The sequence below is a fragment of the Phoenix dactylifera genome, chromosome 1 (genome assembly GCF_009389715.1).
Source record: "Phoenix dactylifera cultivar Barhee BC4 chromosome 1, palm_55x_up_171113_PBpolish2nd_filt_p, whole genome shotgun sequence".
Taxonomy (NCBI): domain Eukaryota; kingdom Viridiplantae; phylum Streptophyta; class Magnoliopsida; order Arecales; family Arecaceae; genus Phoenix; species Phoenix dactylifera.
Window position 1 is genome coordinate 40,226,132 of NC_052392.1, and position 23,310 is coordinate 40,249,441.

At 36.4% G+C, this 23,310-nt stretch overlaps 1 protein-coding gene across 4 annotated transcripts in view; it reads right to left on the minus strand.

The window, feature by feature from the left end:
• LOC103714730 (SWI/SNF-related matrix-associated actin-dependent regulator of chromatin subfamily A-like protein 1) overlaps positions 1-23,310 on the minus strand; it is a 29,671-nt gene that overhangs the window by 1,413 nt on the left and 4,948 nt on the right. For 2 of the 4 annotated variants that reach the window (XM_008802107.3, XM_008802109.3), the window contains exons 7-23: positions 22,994-23,060; positions 21,158-21,224; positions 20,046-20,129; positions 19,896-19,937; positions 18,097-18,252; positions 16,171-16,248; positions 14,729-14,797; positions 14,557-14,622; positions 14,338-14,466; positions 7,259-7,315; positions 5,180-5,269; positions 3,572-3,637; positions 2,877-2,945; positions 2,697-2,801; positions 2,472-2,597; positions 1,441-1,499; positions 1,326-1,362 (exon numbers count right to left, since the gene is read on the minus strand). In XM_008802107.3, the coding sequence (XP_008800329.1) occupies positions 1,326-1,362; positions 1,441-1,499; positions 2,472-2,597; positions 2,697-2,801; positions 2,877-2,945; positions 3,572-3,637; positions 5,180-5,269; positions 7,259-7,315; positions 14,338-14,466; positions 14,557-14,622; positions 14,729-14,797; positions 16,171-16,248; positions 18,097-18,252; positions 19,896-19,937; positions 20,046-20,129; positions 21,158-21,224; positions 22,994-23,060 (1,367 nt within the window). The other 2 variants (XR_005506574.1, XM_008802108.4) reach the window with 2 other exon arrangements.

The window sequence follows — 23,310 nt, forward strand, 5'->3', positions numbered from 1 at the left end:
ATGGTTGAACCTCCACCTCCCTTCTTGGTGGCCCCAACCATCGCCGCTACCTTCCCACCTCCTTATTCCAACTATGATCTCCCTCAAAACCACCACCACCAAACCATCATCACCACTACCATAATCACCTCCAATACAACCACCGCCATCTTCTCCGTGGCCGTCTACCAACATCATCACCACTTCTACTATCATCTCTTCATCATAACCTTTAACACATCAACTTTATCAAATGCCGCTAGTAGATCCACCATCACCTACATCACCATCCTCATCGTCACATGAGAATAAGGTTTGCCATCTCAGTACTGAATCCCGTACTGGTACCATCCTATTACAATGTTGGTATGCAGAATAGTACGAGACGGCGAGGCATGCCAAGTGTCAGTACGATATCGACCGGCACGGCAAACCTTGCTTGAGAATACACAAATATGGGAAGACAGTGGGGGGTAGATGAGAGAGGAGGAAGGATTTGGTAACGATGGTGGTTGGCTGGAATAGTGATGAGGGAATGAGAACCACAAGGATCAAAAAAAAAAAAGAAAAAGGATTCCTATGTGAGGCCTTTTGTAGCCTGGAAAATGAGTTCTTTCAAACTCAACCACAATCTTCCATATTAACTAGAAAGCCTCGATAAGATGGGATTCCCCTCCACCCTCTTGGTTTAAAAATAGCACAGATGGTTCAGTTGTTCTGGCGGATCAGCTGCCACATGCTGTGTTTATCCTATAGGAACCAACTGGGTGCCCAACTGAACATAAAGGTATAGCCATCCTCACTGATTCTCTGCTCTTGAAGCTCAGGCCCTTAGGGAGGCCCTACTTGTGGCTCGTTAGTGCCAGTTACCGAGGATGGTAATTGAAAATGATTGTCTCGCCTTAATATCAATCAAGTCAGGTGAGAGCCCATACCTTCCAACCTGACTACCCTGAATTATGATTGTCTCAACCTGATGGATGGTTTGAGGAATTGAAGCTACAACATATTTTCAAAAATGGGGTATTGTTGCAAACTAGATTCCTAATCAAGCTAGGGATCTGGGCCATCATGGGTTTTAAGTGAATATGAACCTGTGGAACAAGGGAATTTTTTTGTCTCGTGACATATTAGGGGTTTATAACATAAGTATGTAACTGCAGCCTTTATGACCATTTTCTTAACACAAAAAAAATGCAACCATAATGGTATACGTAATGCATCTATACATACATACATGCATACATACATATATACATATATATAGATAGATAGATAGATAGATAGATAGATAGATAGATAGATAGAGATAGAGAGAGAGAGAGAGAGAGAGAGAGAGAGAGAACCTGGCCCAAATTCTCCAATTTGCTTTGGACAACATCCCTGAATGAAAAACTTGGGCATTAATTCACAATTGTAGCACTAAAACTGCTGCAAGTGTAATCACCGGGACGGACTTACCAGATTATATCATCAACAGTGTCATTAGCTAGAAGATAGTATATGTTAACTGATGATACCTGACAGTTCAAAAGAAATGAAATAAAATCCAAAGGTTTCAATGTAGGGAATTAAATTATTCTAGTCAAGAAACTTCCAGATTGCCAAAACAGATAAGATTCAGCAATGTAGTCCAGTACTATTAATGCATGATTGGGAAGCCTAGGGCGTCAGGAAATGACCATATTACACATTAGATAAATTACATTACATATTTAACCTTGATGATTGATCTCCATGTTGATAAAGAAACCACGATAACATGTAAAGTTAAAAATGTGATATCAACTGTGAGACTGATTGATCGGTATGAAAAGATGTGATGGATAACACTACAGATATATCATTTAGAAACTGCAAAAACTCAACTTCTTGGCTGAGTCAAAGCATCTTCCTGGAGTTCCATATATCCTGGAAGATAACACTATGCTGAGTCACAAACTAGAATTTTGTACTTGAGGACCTTGTGCCATATACTATCTGCAAGGACATTCCAATACTAGCGGCTGCAAACTGCAAAACTACATGAGAACGGAATGCACTAAGGAATCTCTACCTTGCTTCACAACTCATATATAAAAGGAAGCATGCTGCAACTTACAAAATTTAGTATGTGAATTGGCATACAGTAACATCGACCTTGTTAAAAATCTACAGAATAAAAATTGAGGAGCCACGAATGAACATTACAGCTTTTAACAAAATTAATAGTTTATCAAGGTTCTCTATAGAGGACTAGAAGTTTCAAATTACCCAACATGTAAACTAACAATTCAAATGCTCCAGTATGCAAATAAATTCATGTCTTCAGGAAGATGATTCTCCATCTATTGGAAACTCCAATAAACATTTTGAATCTTGGTTGCATGCACATAGAGTGAAAAAAAATATGGTGTAACAACAGAGAAAAAGGAGGCATTTACTTTGAAGACATGAAACAAAAAAATAATCTCAAGCGACAGCAACAGTGAATCAAATAATTTTCCTCATACCTGGCCAATCCGATGAGTACGATCTTCCGCTTGAATTATATCACCTGGAGTCCAGGACAACTCAGCAAAGATAACTGTACTGGCTGCTGTCAATGTCAATCCAACACCTCCAGCTTTAATAGAGAGCTGGACAATGTATGTCATCAAAAATTAGAAGATAAGAAGCAAGAAGAAAAAACCAAGTAGGAAATAAATCGAACCAGTAAAAGGTTGAAACTGCCATACAACTGCAGCTTTAAAATTATCCTTCTCCTGAAAGTCACTGACTAAAGCTTGCCTTGATGATGACGGCGTACCACCATCAATTCTAATGCAGCCGACTTTCTTTTTCTGCAATGTATTGGGGATCAGTATGGAGCACAAACCAACATTTGGGAGAGACTGTTGAAGGTTAAGATATCTTACAAGCAAAAATTGGTGTATTGCATCAATCATAGGTTGATGATGTGCAAATATTAAGAATTTGCAATCTGCCTGTAACATGAAGATAAGGTGATCATACATACTCGAGTAGTCCTATGTAATAGGATGCTACATATAATACGATGACGGCCAACAAGCTAAAGACGTTAAATAAATAGAAAAAATCACACTACAAGATCACGCACCAATTTACTAACAGAATTATATTAACTAAACCACATGTACTAAATTCAAACTTCAAGATGGCTAATTTCAAATTCAATGGTGGTGGACTGGCGGTGTCCACTTAAAACATCTTAGATGAACTATGTAACATGATACAATAACAATTGCAAGAGGTGAAAAGAGGATCCATGCAAATACAAAGAAGTTTGGCCTGCTTCTGGAAGTTTCAAACCCTTAAACTAATATGTCATCAAAGGCTTATAATGAAAAGTTTGAACAACATCAGTGAACTTTTATACTAATCCATCAGGATATGAACATAATAATCCCACTCGAGAAGCCATTCATGTACCATAGCTAATATTATAACAAACTTGACAAAAGGAAAACAAAATTATATGCCATAAAAATTAGTCAGATGGTTTAAAATCAATTATTTTAACATGGAATTGACCAGTCTCACCAGCCAGAAAATGATAAAATCACATGATGGATAAACTAAAAACAATTACCTCAATCACTGTATTCAAGTAATCCAAAACTGCTGGAATTTTGGCTTCAGCTGAGTCATTATATATCTGTGGATTATAAAGAGAGACAATTACAAAATAAGGTTGAGCATCTGAAAAGCAAGTAACAGCAGGCTGAGCAGATTATGATTGCCTAATGTGAAATGATCGAGTCCCTGTTTCATGTTTAATATGCCTATTGGTCTACGGACTTCTAACTAAAGTCACATGACGTTTAGTCAATAAATGTTGATGGTTGTTGAGGTTCCAAAGATCAATAAGAATCTATGCATGTAAAGTGCTCCCTCCCCCCCAAATTTTGAAAGATACAATTGGTCTTCCTCCAACAACATTTTTCCATGGAAACCACAATTCAAATTCAAAGACAGCTTTTAAACTTCAAGAATGTTTTATTAAATTAATTGGCTGTATTTGTGGTTCGGTGAGATTCTCCCCACGTGCTTGTTCCAGAGAACAGAAGGAATCGAGTTTCCATGGACTGCAAGGGAGATTAAATAATAATATACAGGGTTTTCAATGAAGTAATCTACCATAGAAGTTTATGAATTGAGCAATTGTAGTGTATGAATAATAAGGCTTGGAATATAATAGAACAATTTCTTCTTAATGACAACTAAAATCCGCAAGCTTTATGTCATCTATATATATTCAGCTTTTTCTCGATCAGAGGACAATCCATCAAAGTTTGAAAAGCATCCTCACCAGCTCACGATCAGATGCTGGCCTTATGGTTGGAGACGACAAACTCTTGGCAAGGCAACTTCCAACTTGGAAGATTCATAGGCCAAAATGAAAAACCTACCTTAAGAGTTACATGAATGGAAAACATGCAGCCAGCTAACACAATACATAGGTAGAAAAATGCATGGCCAAAAGATATTTATATTACTCGGACATTCCATTTTTAAGAAGGCCAAAATCTCTGAGAACTCATTCGATAGCCTATACCAACCATCCGAGATAAGAATGGTCACTAAACGGGACCTAGGACACAGTCAGGACCCCGATCCACCTAGAAGGGGGCCATCCTAATAGCTAATGCTTGGTACATACGGTTGGTATTGATACCATACTAGTCATGTCGATTCATACCGGTGCATATCGATAGTACCATACCAGTACACACTATTACACAAGTTTAGGCATTGCAGTGCCCGTACTTATGCTAGTTTCACATTAAAACATTATAGTACCGGTCGCACCATCCCTCATCCTAAAAGTTTTTAAAACCATGATTGGCACCTTATTGGGATTGCTCCCAAGGTTCACAATCTTAATACCGGACCGTGTACTAGTACCATGTCAGTACAATGTTGGTATGCTCGGTTCGATGGTAAGTTCGGCGTACCGACATTTGATACACCCTCCACATCGAGTATTGGTTCGGTACTAGAACAACATAGCACGACTGGTACAGGGCGGTAAGCACTTGTATGAAGAACCTTGGTCGGTATGGTATGCTCAGTACAGGTGCTATGGGTTAGTATAGAAAACCTTGATCTGAAGAATATGATACATCACGTATATGTCCAGCAAAGAAAAATTAGCACGGGTAAAATTAAAATGCATACAAGTACATAGAGTACAAACCTTGTTGATAAGATTTTTTTGAGTAACTTTTAGTGACTCGATCTTTTCATTGGAATCACAAGCCTGGATGTTGGCCTTTACTAGCTCCAACTGCAAAAGAACATATCAACACCATAAGAATGCAAATGTAACAAATCAACAGCAACTTAAAATTATACTAAAATAAGAATGGCTAACAGGTCCTTCCTTTCTATGTAGAAAAGAATATTTTGTAAATCATTGACCACAATAGGTTCCTATCGAGACAATAGTTAGTCAAAATAAGCTTAATAAGCCTTTCTCGATTTGTTCCCACCCCCAACCCGATTCCACCACTAGATTAGCAATTCATCCTCTTACTAACAAATATAGGCCCCTACTTGACATGAAGTTCCTCCAATCTTCATCCCAATAGGTAATCTATATATCGTATAGGTAAAATTACTAAACTCCCATGGATGTACTCGTTTCTAGCTTGAACAATAATACAAACACTACTACAGTATAAATGGGGAAAGACATTTTAAGGAATAAAATGTTGGTGGAAGGAAATTGAAATTTGACAACTGAACCAAGAAGGATGTGACACCATATGACCAGTTGCATCAAAAAAGTTAGCAGAAGAGTTCTTGAAGAGTCCAAAGGGAAAATACGTCCCTATTAAAGGAACTTGGTGATAGAATCAGGTGGTGAATGAAGTAATCAAGAATAAATCAGGTTTAAATATTTGAAGTGAACAAAAGACACAGATAAAGAACTTTAAAAATTACATATGGAAGAGAGCTGATAAGGCTCATTTTGCAACTTATGATTATCTAAATGATAAGATTGGATTGAACAAGAGGGCAAAGAAAAAGTATCATAACTTAGTAGGACGACTAGAAGACTAAGCTAGCATCGGATACAAAAACACTTGGGTCAATCAAAGGAAGGCCAAAATACAAATAACCAAATAAAGGAGCAAAAAACAGCTCATGAATAATTGTCAAAGGCTCGATGGTGATGATTGTGTGCCCGCGAACATAAATCCACTAGTATGTCTGGTTTTTTATAGTATTTATAGAGGTAACTAGAAGAAACAAATTTATATGCATAAAGAGGAGTTAACATAAACTATAGTTGTACTTGAGTCGAACAGAAATGTGAATTAATTACACCGAACACAAGACAAACACTTGAAGGAGAATAAATTATACCTGAGACAAGACCAAGCATGAGAATAGCAAATAACGATGTAAGGATTATTTCCAAAATAATGATTTTTTGCTACATAGGATTTCTTCTTCAAAAGAAAAATGAAATGCCAATCACAATTAGAAATCCATCCGATTCATACACTTACAATTAAGTGCATTAGAAATTTAGAAGTATGGAAGGCAGACCATGAGACTGAGTATGTTACTTCAATCTGGCATGTTAAGAGTGTTTTCCAGTCATCAACTATTTATGGTGGTGAATAAACATTATACTATGTACTACCAAATTGAAAAGGTTGACCTAGAGAATATGTCAATATACTTGCATTTTCAACTATCTCGTATAAGATCATTTGCATGTCCTTGTCCTCCATTTTCAAATTCCAATGCCTCACTTTACTCCAAAACTCAGAATGCGGAAGGTAAGCCATGTGTTATGAGTCAAACGTGTATTCTGTATATTCTATTATAATAAAGTAGGAGGTGAAGTCCAGGTAATATATCAGTGAGACTGGAGCTAGTTTCCAGCAGAACTTTCAAATGATCATGTTTATATTTTTGCACTTCATCAACTTGTCAGGAAGTACGAGTGTAGTGGTGCCCAATAAAATCTGTTTAAAACAGTATTAACTATTAACTAATGAATCATTGTCTGTTTGATTGTAGCCCATTCTGAAGTTTATGAGAATGTATTTAAGCTTTCCAATGGCTGATTATTTTTTCCAGATAACTTCACCCGAAGAATATCACACTTACTTCAAATTTTGAACTGTCATACAATTTATAATTGCAAAGTAAGATCTCAATACAGAAATCTGTGGCATACATCTCATAATACACTAGAATGATGCATAATCATTGAGGATAAAATTGTTGCAGGTAATAAAACAAAACTAAGGATTACCTCACGAAATAAAACCCTGATTTGTTTCATATCTTTCTCATTCAAATCTAGGAAGATCTGGAAAGATTGGCAAAGAATATTACTGACAACCTCATGAATCACATAATAAAGTGAAGAAATTTCTTGCTAATTGCAGCATCTTCTATCAGTAAAACCATCTGCCACAGTATACTAAAAAGATGCAGAAACAGTTGTTACAGCATGAATCCTTGGGGAAATTGCAAGTGCATACGGATCTGTGTTTGGGTGTGCTTTTGCACTCATGTAGATGCGAATGCGTTCGTCATAAGATTTATGAAAATTATCAAACAGCTTTCTAAGACATGAGATGACCACAACAAGATCTATAACTTAAACAAAAAGTATCTTTCCAAAAGAAAATGTTGAAATAATATGCTGATCTGAACTAATTCTTATTCATCATGACCAACATTGGCATATGTATTAAATCAAAATTAAATGATTTGTTATGACAAACCAACTCAATATGACACCAGGAATAAGCTAAAATCAAACTGGGAGATGCAAAAGCTCCAGAGCTTCACCTGCATATGTTTTATAAATTCAATATGAGGTTCGCTTGAATGATTCAATTTCACCAATCATCTCTATAAAGAATTGCATCCTCCAACAGTCCAACTAAGCTTCTGAAAAATCACTGACTACTTCCATGCAGGCATTCTTCCATCTCTCAAGATTCTTCTCAATTATTTGACCAAAGCCCAAGTAAATCTAGATCAAGACCATGTTTGCCTTCCATTCAAGATAAGCAAAACCACCTCTAATGGTCCCCAATCACCTTATCCTCTTCTACAAATTGCCAGCTTGAAAACCTCCTTGCAAGTACTCAATTTAAAATTTGTCCTATGTTCTACCATACGTAAATCCCTGAATTGTCATTTGTAATATTGACATCTTAAGCACAAAACTTGTCTTACTTTGCCAACATCACCATTCATATATTGCAGAAATCATAAAAATTTTGTTAAACAACAGTTTGATCTCACCGGTATGTGATATAGCACAAACTCAAATAGCTCCACCATGAATTATCCACCATCTTCTTAACAGAAGCGCTCACAGCCACATGAAGACAATGTTAGCTGTTGCATGGTCAGCAGCAATTTTAAATCCTAATCCTAAACTAAATAACAACCCAACATATAACTAGGAACATATACATAGAGAGAGAGAGAAAGATAGAGAGAGATACACTGGGCTACACTCGAGCGGATCTCCACTCAAATCTGGTCAGATCTAAATTGGACGATGGAGGTCTCACATCGATGATCCAAGCCATTGGATATGACCTACTATCTCTAGATTGCATACATACCAAAAAATAATATGATTTGGAAATGCCTAACCTATGCATCAAGTGGTTCAAAAATGGACAGACTAAATAACCCTAAATTATATATGATTTTGTATCACTTGATAATAGGCTAAGGGTCTCCAAATCACATGATTTTTAGTATGTAAGCATTTTAAAGTTAGTAGATCACATCTAATGGTTCGGATCATTAATTTGGGACCTCTATTATTCAATGTAGACTTGAACAAATATGAGTGGAGATCCATTCAGGTGCAGCCAAGTCTAGCTCTTTTCCTATGTAAATAGGGGTGGCAATGCTTAACCATTTAACCCGTTTAACTTGTTTCAACTTGTTGTGGTTCGAGCTATATTACCTATTTAATAAAATGGTCAGATTTGGGTCTGGATTTTTTACCTATTTAATAAACAAGTTGGGTTCGGGTTGATAGATTTTTGATTTATCTTGTATCCCGACCCGACCTGTATCTTGTCCAACCCAACCTGATTGCCACCCCTACTTGAGAATGAATGAGTTTGTGGAATGTGCTAACTACTAAGTACTATCAAGCATCATTTTAGATGGCATGCATGGGAGACTAATGCATAAGACTTTTCTAGCAGGACTTTTTGGATTTAGTAAAATAAGAATTATGAAATTTTAAGATCAGAAAGATACCTTAGCACTAGAAAGTTGAAATTTTGAACTAAAGTTGGGATATCAAGTTTCTATTCTTGAGGAACTGAATTTAAGCATGTTTATTTTATTCAAATAGGATGCACCTCCTTATGTACATGTAACATAACTTAAACGATATTACATGTAAATAAGCCTCTCTATCCATCTATTGTCGTCTCTCTGACCATGCTCCTGATTGACCTATCGTAGCACCTCACGTAGACAACTGACCTATGTAAGTACAACCGACCTAACTAGGAACCAACCTAGTGCTATGGTCCCATGTCCTAAACCACCTTTACAAGCCTATGTATAGAGGCCAATGCGGCTAGTTAGGGAGGAGACAAAAAGGGTGTGTGGGACCCTTAAGAGGGAGGAGGAGGAGCGAGGAAGAAGAAATTCTAGATATGGGTTTTTAGTTTTGTTTTCTTTAACTTCTCCATTTGTCTAAGATTTTAGTTTTGTGTTTTGAATTTTATGTTCCATCACTTGCCTTGTTTTGAGAACTTTTAAATCAATCTTTTAAAAAAATTTGAGTAAGGTTCACCAAATTAGTACCAAAGGTCGTATCGGCCAACTACAATTCGGTAAAGTATCGGCACATAGCATACCAAGTCGAGGTATATTGGAAACGAAGAATTGGGAGAAAAAGGAGAGAGAGGGAGAAACCCTAACCCTACAAGGAGGCAAACCAGGAGAAGAGAGAGAGACCAAGAGAAGAGAGAGAGAGAGAAGACGAAGCGGAGAAAAGGAAGAGGGAGAGGGGGAGAGGGAGGAGAGCTAAGGAACGGGAGAGAGAGGCGTCCCAATTCAAATGCTCGAAGGGGACGACATCGGTGTTGATGTAGATCAAGGGTAATGGCATCAGAGTCAATCAAGAGTCACAGCATCAGCGTCGATCGAGGACGAAGGCGTCGGCGTCGATCGAGGACGAAGGCGTCGGCATCGATCGAGGACGAAGGCGTCGGTAGTAGCATTAATCGAGGACAATGGTGTTGGCTAGGGTTTGAAGAGGGGAGGAGAGAGAGATCAAAGTTGAATGCAATCATTGGGTGAGAGGGGGGGGTTTACTATAACGAGCCAATCTTTTTTGGTTGGCTGAACTATCTCGATTTCTGGGTGGGCCAATTCGTTATGCAACCACTCGGTTCGGGACAGTTCAGCATACCCTGGTTTTAGTTCTTCCTTATGAGTATTTTTATCAACCATCATGATCCCAATTTAAAATTCATGTTCTTAAACCTAAAAACAAATCTAAGGCTAGATTTTGTTTTGAAATCCCAAAAATCCTATTCAGTGTCGAAGGTTATGGCATTTTTGCATCTACTGGCCAAAAAATATGCATTGTTCATGTTATTTAAACTGTCCATTTTATGGAGTAGAGCTAATATGGTTGCCGATACAACAACACAAGTAAGGTTAATCTATACAGGACAATCAGGAGCCCGACACTGGTGATAAGTCATTAAATGTGATCTACTAAGTGTAAATTGCTTATTGTCAAAAAATCAAGTGATTTAGAGATCCCTAGCCTATGCATTCGATGGTGAAAAAAAATGTATTGTTTCGTATTTTTTAAACTATCCATTTTTTCTCATTGGATGCATAAGCGATGCATACACTAGGAATCTCTAACTGTCAAGACTTTTTGACAGTAAGCAATTTAGAGATAGTAAATCACATCCAACGGCTTGGATCATCGGTACCCTAGCTCTAGGTCGTCTGATCATAATCGACCTTATTAAGGCTCAAGGCTCTTGTGTGGGCTCCCACTCCCACATAATAGCTCTACTTTATGGATACCAACTTAGTTCTTAGCTGTAAAAATACCATCATGTGTTGCACTATATGGTCATACCAGCATTGAGTATTTTTGTTATTTGACAGGTATAATCAATGCACTAAAAAAAACAATACAAAAAAGGTGCATCGATTGCATTTGCCAAATGACAAAAATAACCCCATATATGTATAACCATCTAGTGATATACACAGGAATTTTTCTATTATTTACATATAGGAACAACCAAGCTGGTTCTTCCCCGAAAACTAATTAGCCAACCCCATATTCTCTTCATGTATATAGACACACACATGTATATGCATATTCTCTTCAACATATTCAATTCCACTCCATTAACCGATCTTTCATGTAGTCATCATTATCTTAGAGATAAGTAATTACACCTATTTTGCAAGAGACTAGGTTAGAATGCAATAGAAGATGTACCATTAACTAATAGGCTTGCACTACCAGCAACCTTGAGAGAGTTATTCTAAGTTTTACGCTAAGGAAACAGGCACAAGTATGATAAATATCACCAAAGTCCCTACCATTTTGCAATTCATAGACATATGCATAGCAAAGTAATTGCAAATAAAGAGGAGGCAACTTTCATGTGCAACTTTTGAAGTAAAGTCGAGGATGTTGAGGTGAAGCAAGACAAACAACCAATGATTGTAAGTGCAAGACAAGCACAGTATATAAACTTAGAAGGACCACAGAAAAAAGGAAGTCAGACTTTTAGCCCCATGCTGGGGTCTATGAAGGTAAAGATATGCTTTCAGAATTACCTATAAAAGAAAGGCATGTTTATGAGACCTATGGTATATATTTATTGGATGGTATACTTATTAATCCTATATAAATCATAGCACTAAGTGATAACAAAAATATGCATGCCTAGTATATCAAATATCAGGAACTTAAGCTCCATTAGGGGTAGCAAAAAGTGACTCGACCCGTCAACCCAACCCATATCTAACTTGCAATAAACAGGTTTGGATTCAAGCTAAATAGGTTTGGGTCAGAAACAGGTTGGCTTGTCTTAACCTATTTATTAAATAGGGTCGGATCCTAGTTTTAGAGTCTTAACCTGTTTAACTCATTTAATAATTGGATCGAGTCATATTAACCCGTTTAATAATTGGATCAAGTCATATTAACCTGTTTAATCACTTACCAGTTTAGATGTTTAACTCGTTTGGAACTTTGGATTGTAAACTTAGGTCCCAGTTTCAAGTGAGCGGAGCCCACTTTACAATTAGGGTATACATTTAGCCCTTAGCACCCCACCTCCCCTTCTGAAGACTTTTGAGCATAGACCCCCTTTCCATTCCTCATCACTCTCATCGAGCGCCAACCACCTCCTATCTACGGGTGTCGACCTCTATATCCTTCCTCCATCTCTCTTCAAGTCATGCCTTCTTCATGTGATCGACGCCCCCATCGTCGATATTCCCATGATGGCCTCCCTCTCTGCTACCACCATCGCCCTCTTGTCGTGACAACTCCATCATCGACTGACTATTTCAGCGTCCGTGTCCTCGACCCAATCAATGGTGAGCTCAAGATACATCCCCTTTTCCCCACCCACGTTATGATACCCATTCAAGCATGGCGGCAAGTGAATCTACTTCCACAACACTAGCCTTCAAGCCTAGAGCATGCTCTATGTTCAGGTGGTGGCAAAACTCTGTCCAAGTTTGGATTTTGGGTGTGTTTCTTTGCGTTTTCAATATTCTGGGCTTTTTGGTTTTTTTCATGGAGTGATTTTTGGATTGCAAAATCCTTAAAAAAATAAATTGGGGATGTCTCTACTCTGTGTTTTTGATGATTTGGTATTATGGATTATTGTTGTAGAATAACGTGAATAGGGAAGTTGCACTGAGTTTATATTTTGTATATTTCTTTTCATATAAACGAGTTATACAGGTATCCTTATTATCTGTGGGTCCTAACCCACTATGACCTGTTTAATAAACAGGTTAAGTAGGTTAGGTCAGGCTACTTTCATAATAAGCATGACAAGTTTAGGTTTCCAATCTTAACCGGTTTAATAAACAGGTCAAGTTCAGGTTTGGAATTTTTCAAGCTGACCCATATCTGACCCGGCCCATATATAACCCAACCTGACATGATTGCCACCCCTAAGCTCCACAGGTTACGAAACTAGGAAAGAAGACTTAGGGTTTTATATGATCAAGGAAGCAAAGGCAACAATGCTAGAGGTCAAAGCAATTGGAATTGACTAAAATGCTCAAACATTCTATAGTAAAGCTGGAGAAGGTGTGGATAAGTCTTCATGCTGAATCGACAGGTTTGGGATGAGAAGGAAAAGAGAAGAATGTAGTAAAGAAGTAACATGGAAGCTTGATTAGCAAAGGATGTAACACTGAATAGAAAATATGCATCAGATTAGGCTCGTGAGATCATTATGAAACATGGAAAAGGGATCATAAAATATTGTTATGGCTAAAACTGAGGTAAAACATAGAAGCATATATCAAAAACAATCTCCCACTCCAATCCTCTTGACTATGTTGACCTGTTAGAGATTTAAAAGGAAAATGTTATTTTTTATAATTCTCCGATGTCAAACACATCCAACTCGGAAAATGCTAGTAATCTATGGTTATGGCTACAGTCAGGGTAAGCCACAGAAATGCATGTCAATAATGTTACATATCAAAATCATTGAAAAAAGAAACATATCTCCTACAATTTTTTGATTATGACAATCCGGTAACCATTAAAAAAAATATGTTATTCTCAAGCTCCCTGCTTATATGCATCCAAGCTCTTGTTCTCATTTCCAGGTTCTCGGCAATTAACTTCGGTCACATGGGCAAAGACAAATAGTGTAATGTGTGTAGTATAAGGCTATTGAGCATTAAAAAATCTATCTCAAGCTTGCAAGCATGCCAACATGTTCACCTCTTCATGAACATGGAAGAACCTATGCACAATGATAGCTAAAGTAAGATTAAGTATTACCAGCAAACCAACATTTTTTTGGTAATATAAACCATTTTAATCCTTTTGTACTTGCAGAAAAAAAATGCTTTACCAAACACATCCTAGGTTGAGGAACAACTTTTACTGGTTGGCAACACCATATTTGTTATTACTCTCTGAGGAATTGTACAATAGATGTGGACAGTAACTGATGGAATAAATTGCAGGTCAGCAGGTAATGGAACACCAAACAAGTTGGATGGCTGGAGATAATCGAAATCAATAAGAGTCTATGATCCACCCAAAGTTGCAACAGAAGTTATGAAAGACAATGAGTACTAAAATCTTACCTGCTGTCTACGCTTCACTGGTAGTTGTGAAAGAACATCTTTTTTTAACCTACGTATCATAACAGTTGCTTTCATCAAATTATGCAGCTCTTCATGGTTGCTTGCTCCTTGATACAACCCAAAAAAACCCTAGAAAATAAATTCTATAATCATCAAGTGTTTAATCTTCAAATCAAACCACCATAAAGTCATATACGAACATAGGAAATAAATACTTACACCCCTGCAATACCGATTCCCGTACTCATGAACATTTTTGTACACATCAGGATACAAGGCCTCAAGCTGGATTTAAATCCTGATTAGCCTAGAGTTTCATATGTGCATGCTAACAAACTAGCATAATAAATACAACAGCAAACTAGCTCCACTATATCAGGAAGAATCACACCTGTTTGAACAACTCAATAGGTCGGGATAAAGCAGGAGTACCACTCAGCAGAATTGCATATTGAGCTTTCTGTAATTGTATCAAATTGCAACTATTTACAATAATATCAATGATAAATTTACAGATATTGAATGACGGAGGAGCAGCTGTCAGTCAATTTAGCAAAAGTTACAAATTCCAAAAAAGAAAGAAAAAAAGACTAAGAATTGAAAAGTGGTCATGCGTACAACAATGTATAATGGCAGACGAAACAGTTCCTGTTTGACAATCATAACGATACACAAAACATCAACTGGATGAGTCGAGGATTGCGATTTATTCAGACTCTCGAGACTAAGGAAAAACAAAAATGTTTAAATTTGTACGACTTGTGAGGTATATTTGTAAACAACATAGAGCGCTACCAGTTGAAAAAATATTCAGCTTACTTATATTTACAGCACTACTCTGTAGATTAATAAATGTGGGACCTTAGAACCATCATCTTTAGCAAGTCTTCTAATCAAGTCAGTCTCATCAGGACAATAAAATCTGTGTAAGTTATAAGAGATACAAATAAAGTACTAAAGATTCTTGGAATATACAAGCTTACACAGCTTTCTAAATCAAGCATGTTCAATTTGCGTTCATACATACAACTGGCACAGCTGCAAAGTATCACAGAAACGGAAGCAACTAAAAATTAATGAACATCATTTTGACATGTTAAGAATATGCATTTAGATATAAAATTATAGATAACCAAATCCAATATAAGGATGGTCTAAAAAGTATCAACTGACTTCAATAGTCAACAATTAAATTCAAATTTGTGGTAAGCACCAAGGTTGCCACTAGGAAACAAGCGAGCGCATAATAAAGCAAGGAACAAGTGATAAAAGCACCTTCACAAAGAGAGTGGGAACGATATTAGAAAACTTGAGAGAAATACACAGCAAGTCACCATGCAGGGCTGTTATTGAGCCTATGCCATACTTTATCAGGTTGAGCTCAGGACGATGTGATGAGCAGATTAAGGCTTCCAAGTCTTGGCTTGAAGTTTTACACCCAAATTTAGTTTTATTTAGGTATAGGCCAACCTCAGCCTAGCCCAAGTTGGTAGCATGTAATTAATAAAGTATGTGCATACAAATAGTATGATGTTATACGATATGTACATAGCAATAGAAAAACCTTAAATTTAATCTCCTCCTCACTTCTCCAGATCCCTCCCCCTCTACCTCTTCTCCTTCCCTCTCCTCTTCTCCTTGCTTTTCTTCTCCACTCTTCGACAAGCTACCCAATCTCCAAGGTAGAGTCAATCAACAAAATTGTAACCCCACATTGACTTTGGACAATCCTTGTTAACTGTAACTCTCCACCAATGCCTCATCCCTTCTTAATCAATCCCTAATGTAAAGAAAGATGTGTTCTCAGATATTTATTTGCCAAGAAATTCAAACCTGCAGAACTGGCAGGGAAGCATTTGTTCTCTTAGCTTGAGCATTCTTCAAAAAATGAGACTCATCTGCAATTACAATCTGAAAGAAGACCATCACAACTTCAGCCACTACTATTTCCCAGAAGTTATCATTTAAAATAAGAAACGATGTGAAAACAAAGTAAAATCTGTGGTCAACAAGAAAAAATAAAATAAAATTTCAGTATCAAATGAGTGTCAAGTTCAACATGGAACTACATAAAAAGAAAATATGGAGAATAAAACCAGGCGGAGAGTTTCAACTGAAAGTAACTGACTTTAATTATATGATGGCACATAAAAGAACCACATTAGTGTCTCCATTTTCATTTCATTGTTTACAGCAAGCTCCCTTGGTCAACTTGTTAGCTAAAGCAGGTTACCCTTCCAAAATCACATCCAAAGATAGATTTGGGAAATGTTTGCAAAACATTAAGAGGCAGCTAAATTGGAAAGCTTGGCAACGAGGATTCATAATTCCAACCACAAATAGTACAGACAAAGCTTGAGGATCCACCATCACAAAGAAATCCATAAGCATTAATTCTAGAAATTCAATCATGGGTACTAGGATAACATTCAACATCCAGCTATTACAAATTGCAAGCAATCTTGTCTTGGTGAAATTTTTTACTTTCATCAAAAGCATGCCCACCCTCTGATTTGCTCTTGTTCTACCCGTCAACCAAAAGCAGGCCAACATCGCTTAATTATACCTTATTTTTTTGGTGCGTGCAAATAAAGCCATATAAGGTTCTGTAGAACACAAAATCCTTCCACCTCAAATACCCCCTACACAGCAGTGACAAATCACATCCTTTATTTTCGTTTGCCCATTGCTCATTCACCGCTACATGCACATACAACACCACATGCTTGAGTTCCTTCCACAACCCCATCATGATCTCTTTCATCTATCATTATGTTTAGCTTTCTCAGATCACCATCAGAAAAGCCAAAAATCCTTTCCAAAAACATCCTTGACACGAGTAAAATATAATCCAAACAGCATAATAAGGGTGGTTTGCCACAAAGCCTGCATCTAAATCTAGTCTGTATATGTTGACTTCCCTTTCCCAAACACTAAGATCTATAGCTGCATGATAACAAAGCATCATAGAGTTCCAAGCCAACCCAGAAAATCAAAGCAACATTTGGCATCAAACAGCTATATGTCATGTCTTCCAAAAGAATAACTATCACACCCTCCTTGCTTAGTTGAATAGCCACTACAGGGACAATATTAGTCGCAATGGTTTCCTGCAACTAATTAGACCTCTCCAATGACCCTGGTTCCTTACTTCAGCATTTTTCAACATATTCTTGATTTCCAACTCTGTGGAACTGAAAGCTTGCATCTCGTGGACTTGTTAAATGCAATCACGCACAACAGCTTCAAGGAAACAACTAACAATCACATTCAAACTGAAACTGAGTTTCTTTTTGGCATACAAAATGATTCGCATTCCAGACTTCTAGAATCAAAGCCACCACCTTAAAACCCTCACTCAAAAAAATAATTAAATAAAATGTGCCATCTCTTAGGATGTATAAAGTGGCTGGCATCTGGTGTTTAGTGCTTTAATTTTCAGTGCATGTTTTACCTGCATATAAACTAGTAACATTCATTAATTTGCCACAAAATAAATACCTGCAAAGGTTTCTATCCATCTGATCTCTTTTACAAAGAAATGTAAATATAACCAGATGAAAAGAGATTATAGGAAAACAAAGGTCCAAGTAATGGAAATTGTATGTAGGAATTTTTCTTTTTTTTCACATCAAGTTAGATAAAGTTATTCAGCATTACTTTCTACACAAGAAGTACGATGAAACAAATGAAATTGAAAGGGAAAACAAGAAGAAATTTTAAATGAAAGAGAAAGTACATATAGAAAAGAATAATTACCTTAAACTCTGAAGCTAGAAGTATATCCTGTATCTTAGGAACTGCATCATAAGAGATTATGTTGAAAAGACCATCTAAATGAATTGCTGACTTTAGGTTTGAGTAGACTATCTTGAATCCTGCCCTGTTTGATCCTCCATATTGAGATAAGACCACCTGTAAACTCAACAACATGGTATAAGCTCACTAAAAACCAAATAAAAATAAGTGCAATTTTGATCGGCATGTGAGAGCATGCATCGATAACAGCAGGGGCAATTATGAGCATGTTCTCAAACTGACTTGTCAGTGTCCTTGCTTCAAGCAGAACTATGAAATTTCTGCTTCCAGATGCATTATAAGCATCTGAAACAATCAGAACAAGCAAACTTAATTCAACACAACCACATTTATACCCAATTCAAACCAATCATGTGTACAACCAGTCCTCAATAATAAGAGCAAAGATGTTTGCCATTGCAACATAACAAGGCATTGGCTTACCCTGACTGACAACTGCTTCCCAGACATTGACAGCAAGAATCTTTTCCACTTGGTTGGGTCACACCCACTTCAAAATCACATTTCAGCTCCTCTAACAGCTTTTTTACCCTTCCATCCATTCAAATTAACAATCATCTATCTACAACACTGGTTTGTTAAAATTAATTTAATTAGTATAGTAAGTATTACATATAATATAGTCTCTTAAAACTTGTTGACTTCCAGTTCAAGCAGTTCTATTGAAATGTAATTGCAAAAGGGTAAACTTCTTCCAGCAATGCTCTTAATCTTCAATAGACTGGGCTCTGTATCAACTGCCATTTTTAAACCAATCACTTAGAAAAGGAAATCAAATGTACATGGTCGGGTGCAACAAAAATTTCGTCTAAAAAATCATCGTATCTACATTTTCACAATAGCTTTCATTGCAGGACATAGTCCATGAATTGTACTGATTGGATCAGTAAACAGAAAATGCAAGTGAAGCGCATTTAATCCCATATTGAATAGTTTGTTGAACTGATAGATGAAGCACAGGGGAAAATCCTGAAGTTTTTTGAAGACTCAAAAAATAGAGGATACAAATGATATAATTAGAAAATCATGCAAAGATATCATCCCATAATATAGAATAGTTAAAGTGAAATTAAGTAATTAAACTTATTCATGTGCTTTCCATGCAACAATAGTAATAATAATAATAATATTCCACAAGTCCAGCTTCTTGGTAAGTCAAGAAAATCTGACAGAACAATCAAGTCCTGCAGTAGAATAGAGAGACAAAAATAGAATAAAAACTGAGCATATCATTAGCATACCAGCCAGCTGTTCTGAAAGTAACTTACAGAACTAGGAATTTTACATGCTACCGGTATGCACCATAGCAGAATCATCAACAATCACTTTAAAAAATAACAACTGCAAAAATAAGTCTCTAAAACATGCACAGAACCAAATTAGAAAAAAAAAAATCTGATATTCTGACTCTTAAAATGAGAGCAAAATTAATCATCAGCAGAATCAGATAATCATGTAAATGAAGAACCACAGATGACATGGGCAGCAACAAAAACAAATGGGGTACTAATCAAAATGCTAACTACTAAGAATGATATGAGATCCAATAGAATGAGAAAGTTTACAAGTTACATAATAAGAACAAAACTTCCACTGCTCAATAAAGCCACAACTACCATGTATGATGACAGTTAAATGCTTTTATTTATGCAAAATAAAGTTTACAGCACAGAATGAGAATCCAAGTATGAAAAATTAAACAGAAAAAAAAAATTAGGGAAACGGAAGTCAAGTACTACCAATATGTCTGATGAAGGGATGTTAAGCCACTGCTGAATCATCTGCAAGAAAACAAATTATTAATTGCCAAAGTAACAAAAAATTCCATTTTGCAAATTTAAATTTGGTCTAATACAAGCATTGACAAAGAGTGGGATGCTGGTACTAACAGAAGCCCATTGTAAACGCAAGGAAGAGGGTGTGATAACAAGAACAGGCCAGTCATCATGAATGCATGCAGCAACAGCAATTGCCTGGACAGAGAAGTGATATTTATTCAGAAATATAAAGATGACTTTCATATTGGTTCGAGTGATGTTGACTGTTTAAAATATTAATGATCCACAATATAAATATGAGACTGCATTTCACCTGAGAAAACCATCTATAAGAGTTGGACTGGAAAAAATGATTGTCGATATAGGCATGCAATTATGCTGATTAACTTCAAAGTCAAATTTACAAGGACCAAGAAAGAGAAATGATCCACAAAATAAATATGAGCCTGCATTTCACCCGAGAAAACCATCTATAAGAGTTGGACTGGAAAAATGAATTGTCGATATTGGCAGGCAATCATGCTGATTAACTTCATAGTAAAATTACAAGGACCAAGAAAGAGAAGGGTGTTAAGATACATAAACCAAAGTTGTTCAAAAGGATATAGAGAAAGCTGATTCACAAAGAAAAACTCACGTTCCAATTATAAGCCCACGTTGAGACTTACTAAAAGTGAATGAGTTCTAGCAAAGAAAGAACCACAAAGTGATCCAATTAGAAAGAACCACAAAGTGACCAATTTTTGCATCTAAGCATACAGCCAAGAAACATGATCAGAGGAGGGTAATATGCATCAATAAGAACGAGAAACTTTCCACTACAACCATCGAGGTTTTCAGATTTGTCAGACAAATACCACATAAAAGAAACCCAACTTTTTTAGAGGTCCTACAAAAACCACTCTTTTGACCCCTAATTCAAAGCTAAAGATCTTTGGATTTGTTCAGAAATGATGAAATCTGCACAAAAAGGGTTGGGCATGTAGTTGAAAGGAAGTCAACCGTGATGGTTTGCCAGTATCCAATTTTGGAAAAGGTCGATCAAAATAGTTATAGGAACTATAAGAGTTTTAAGAGCATAAATATTCTAAATTAATGCACATGAACTGATCAAAAGTGTGGTGCTGCAAATGCCCGTAAGCCTCTTTGTGAAAACAAAGTCTTCTCTATTCCTTGTGAAGTAATCCTTGACTGACTCTTAGCCGGAGGCAAGACCACTTTACCTGTATTGTCTTCCCAAGACCCATCTCATCTGCTAAAAGAGCTCGTCCACCATGCTGCAACACAAACCTAAAACATAGATAGTTTTATGAATTAAATATCAACTTCAAAGGAACTAAAGGTGAATATTGAATACTTGATGCAGTACAACAGTTATTATGCCATCATAAAATCCTAAAGAGGGCTTCCTGTACAACTTTCTCAAAAGCAAACCCAAGGTTATAATGTATCTCCATCTGCCCTTGTGAAACTTCCATTCCCTACATGTGATCGAATGGAGCTCATAATATAAACTGAGAAGGTTCCTGCTCCCATAACAACTACAATGGGCCGTGAGATGTTGCACTAATGGTGGGTGTGTTACACAGTCAGGTGCTAATGCTTAGAGAAACTGCTGGCAGTGTTAGGTTGACTCAAGTTGCACATGATAAAGAATAAAAGTTTCACCATGCAGAACAAGCCATATTCGAAACCCTTAACCTTTGCAGTAGTGAAGAATATCTTGGCACATAATGCATATTTTCAACAAAAAAAAAATCTTGGCACAGAATGATTGCAGAACAAAAAAAAAAAGTAAATGTGTTTAGCAAGTTTTGAATAAGCAGATCTGTTGCTTATGTAATAATTTTTTGGAAATTTATAAATGTTATGATTGAAGATATTGGGGAGAGAAGGATCACTGAATAGGCTCCACATTGGTTCAAATATTCCTTACCAAATGTTTAAAAGCAGACTATTTCCAAACTATGAAAATATTTTATTGCAGAGGGTATGAAATGAACTATAACTAAAGTTTAAGTGGGTCAGTGCAAGGAAAAACAAATTTTGCATCACATATTATTTCAAAAATAAGCATTCAAATGTTAAAGTATTAGTTTTAAACTTCTGATATAAGGATCACTACCAGTCTAAACCACCAAGCCTTAAAGCTATAATGAGAGATGATGGACCAAGAAGCAGCTGGTTCACACCCAATCAACAATTTCAATATGTTTTTCAACTTTAGGACTATACCGTTAAAAATATTTTGAACTTACAGAATTTGCATTTTGCAGCAGTGAACCAACAAGGTGGATCCCTCATAAGCATCAAAATTAGCATAAATTTAAACTCATAGCAAATGTCTAAAAATTAATTCAAATTTTTATTTGGAAGAAACTAGAAATATTGCTTTTCTATTTTGAAGATTTTTGTGAACAAGTTCGAACTCTGATAGGACCTTTTTCTATACATTCGACTGCGATGCAATATAAGGACACTTAATATCTAGCAGGCTGAGATGGACCAGCCATCTTTAGATGGCAGCTACTCTAATCTTAATGAACCTAAAGATGAAGTGAAGGTAAAAGGGCTTCAGTTATCTGCAGAAAAGAAAAATTAATTTATTTTAGTTTAGAAGACATACTGCTTGAAGATCCTGTTTTAGTTACACGTACCACTGTGGGTATTCTAGAGTGATAAGAATTATGTTTTAGATTAATCCAGTGGCCTATTCTATTTTATTTTCTTCAAGCATGCCCTATCACCAACTTAGTCATGGAATGCTGGATAATGGATTTTTGTTGCAACGTACGAGGAATTTGTTGATATTACCACAATTGCTGACCATCAAGTACTCTGATTCAAACTAAAAGTGCTACGCAGAAAAATACTCCATTTAAGGAGAGACTGTTATCCACTTAAATACTCCTTTCAATGTAGTACACCTAACGAAAAGTGCGATGCAGAAAAATCCTTGATTTATCAAACCTCACCAACCTTAATGAGATATACGCCTTAATATTCATCTAAATAATATTTTCCTAACCAATCAAAAGAAGAGCTTGCATGCTTCATACCTAACTCCTTCTCTCTGGAATGGCAGAAGTTTTGATTCGAGATAACTTGGCATCCTGTCATATAAAACTTCCCAGAAGACTATTGAGTTAGTAACCAAAATGATGAAGAAAAAAAACTTACAAGAATTATACAAAACTAAGTTAAGTGAAGATAGATGTCATTCAGGTTTCACTCAATAGTATACAAAGAATTGTCTAGAGATATTCGTATATTCGTGAAACAGATTTGATACTGGATGTTATGCATCCAAAAAAAAAACACCCAGAACTGCAACCAGTGACATGTCATATCATCAAAAAATCAACAAATAGGAGTA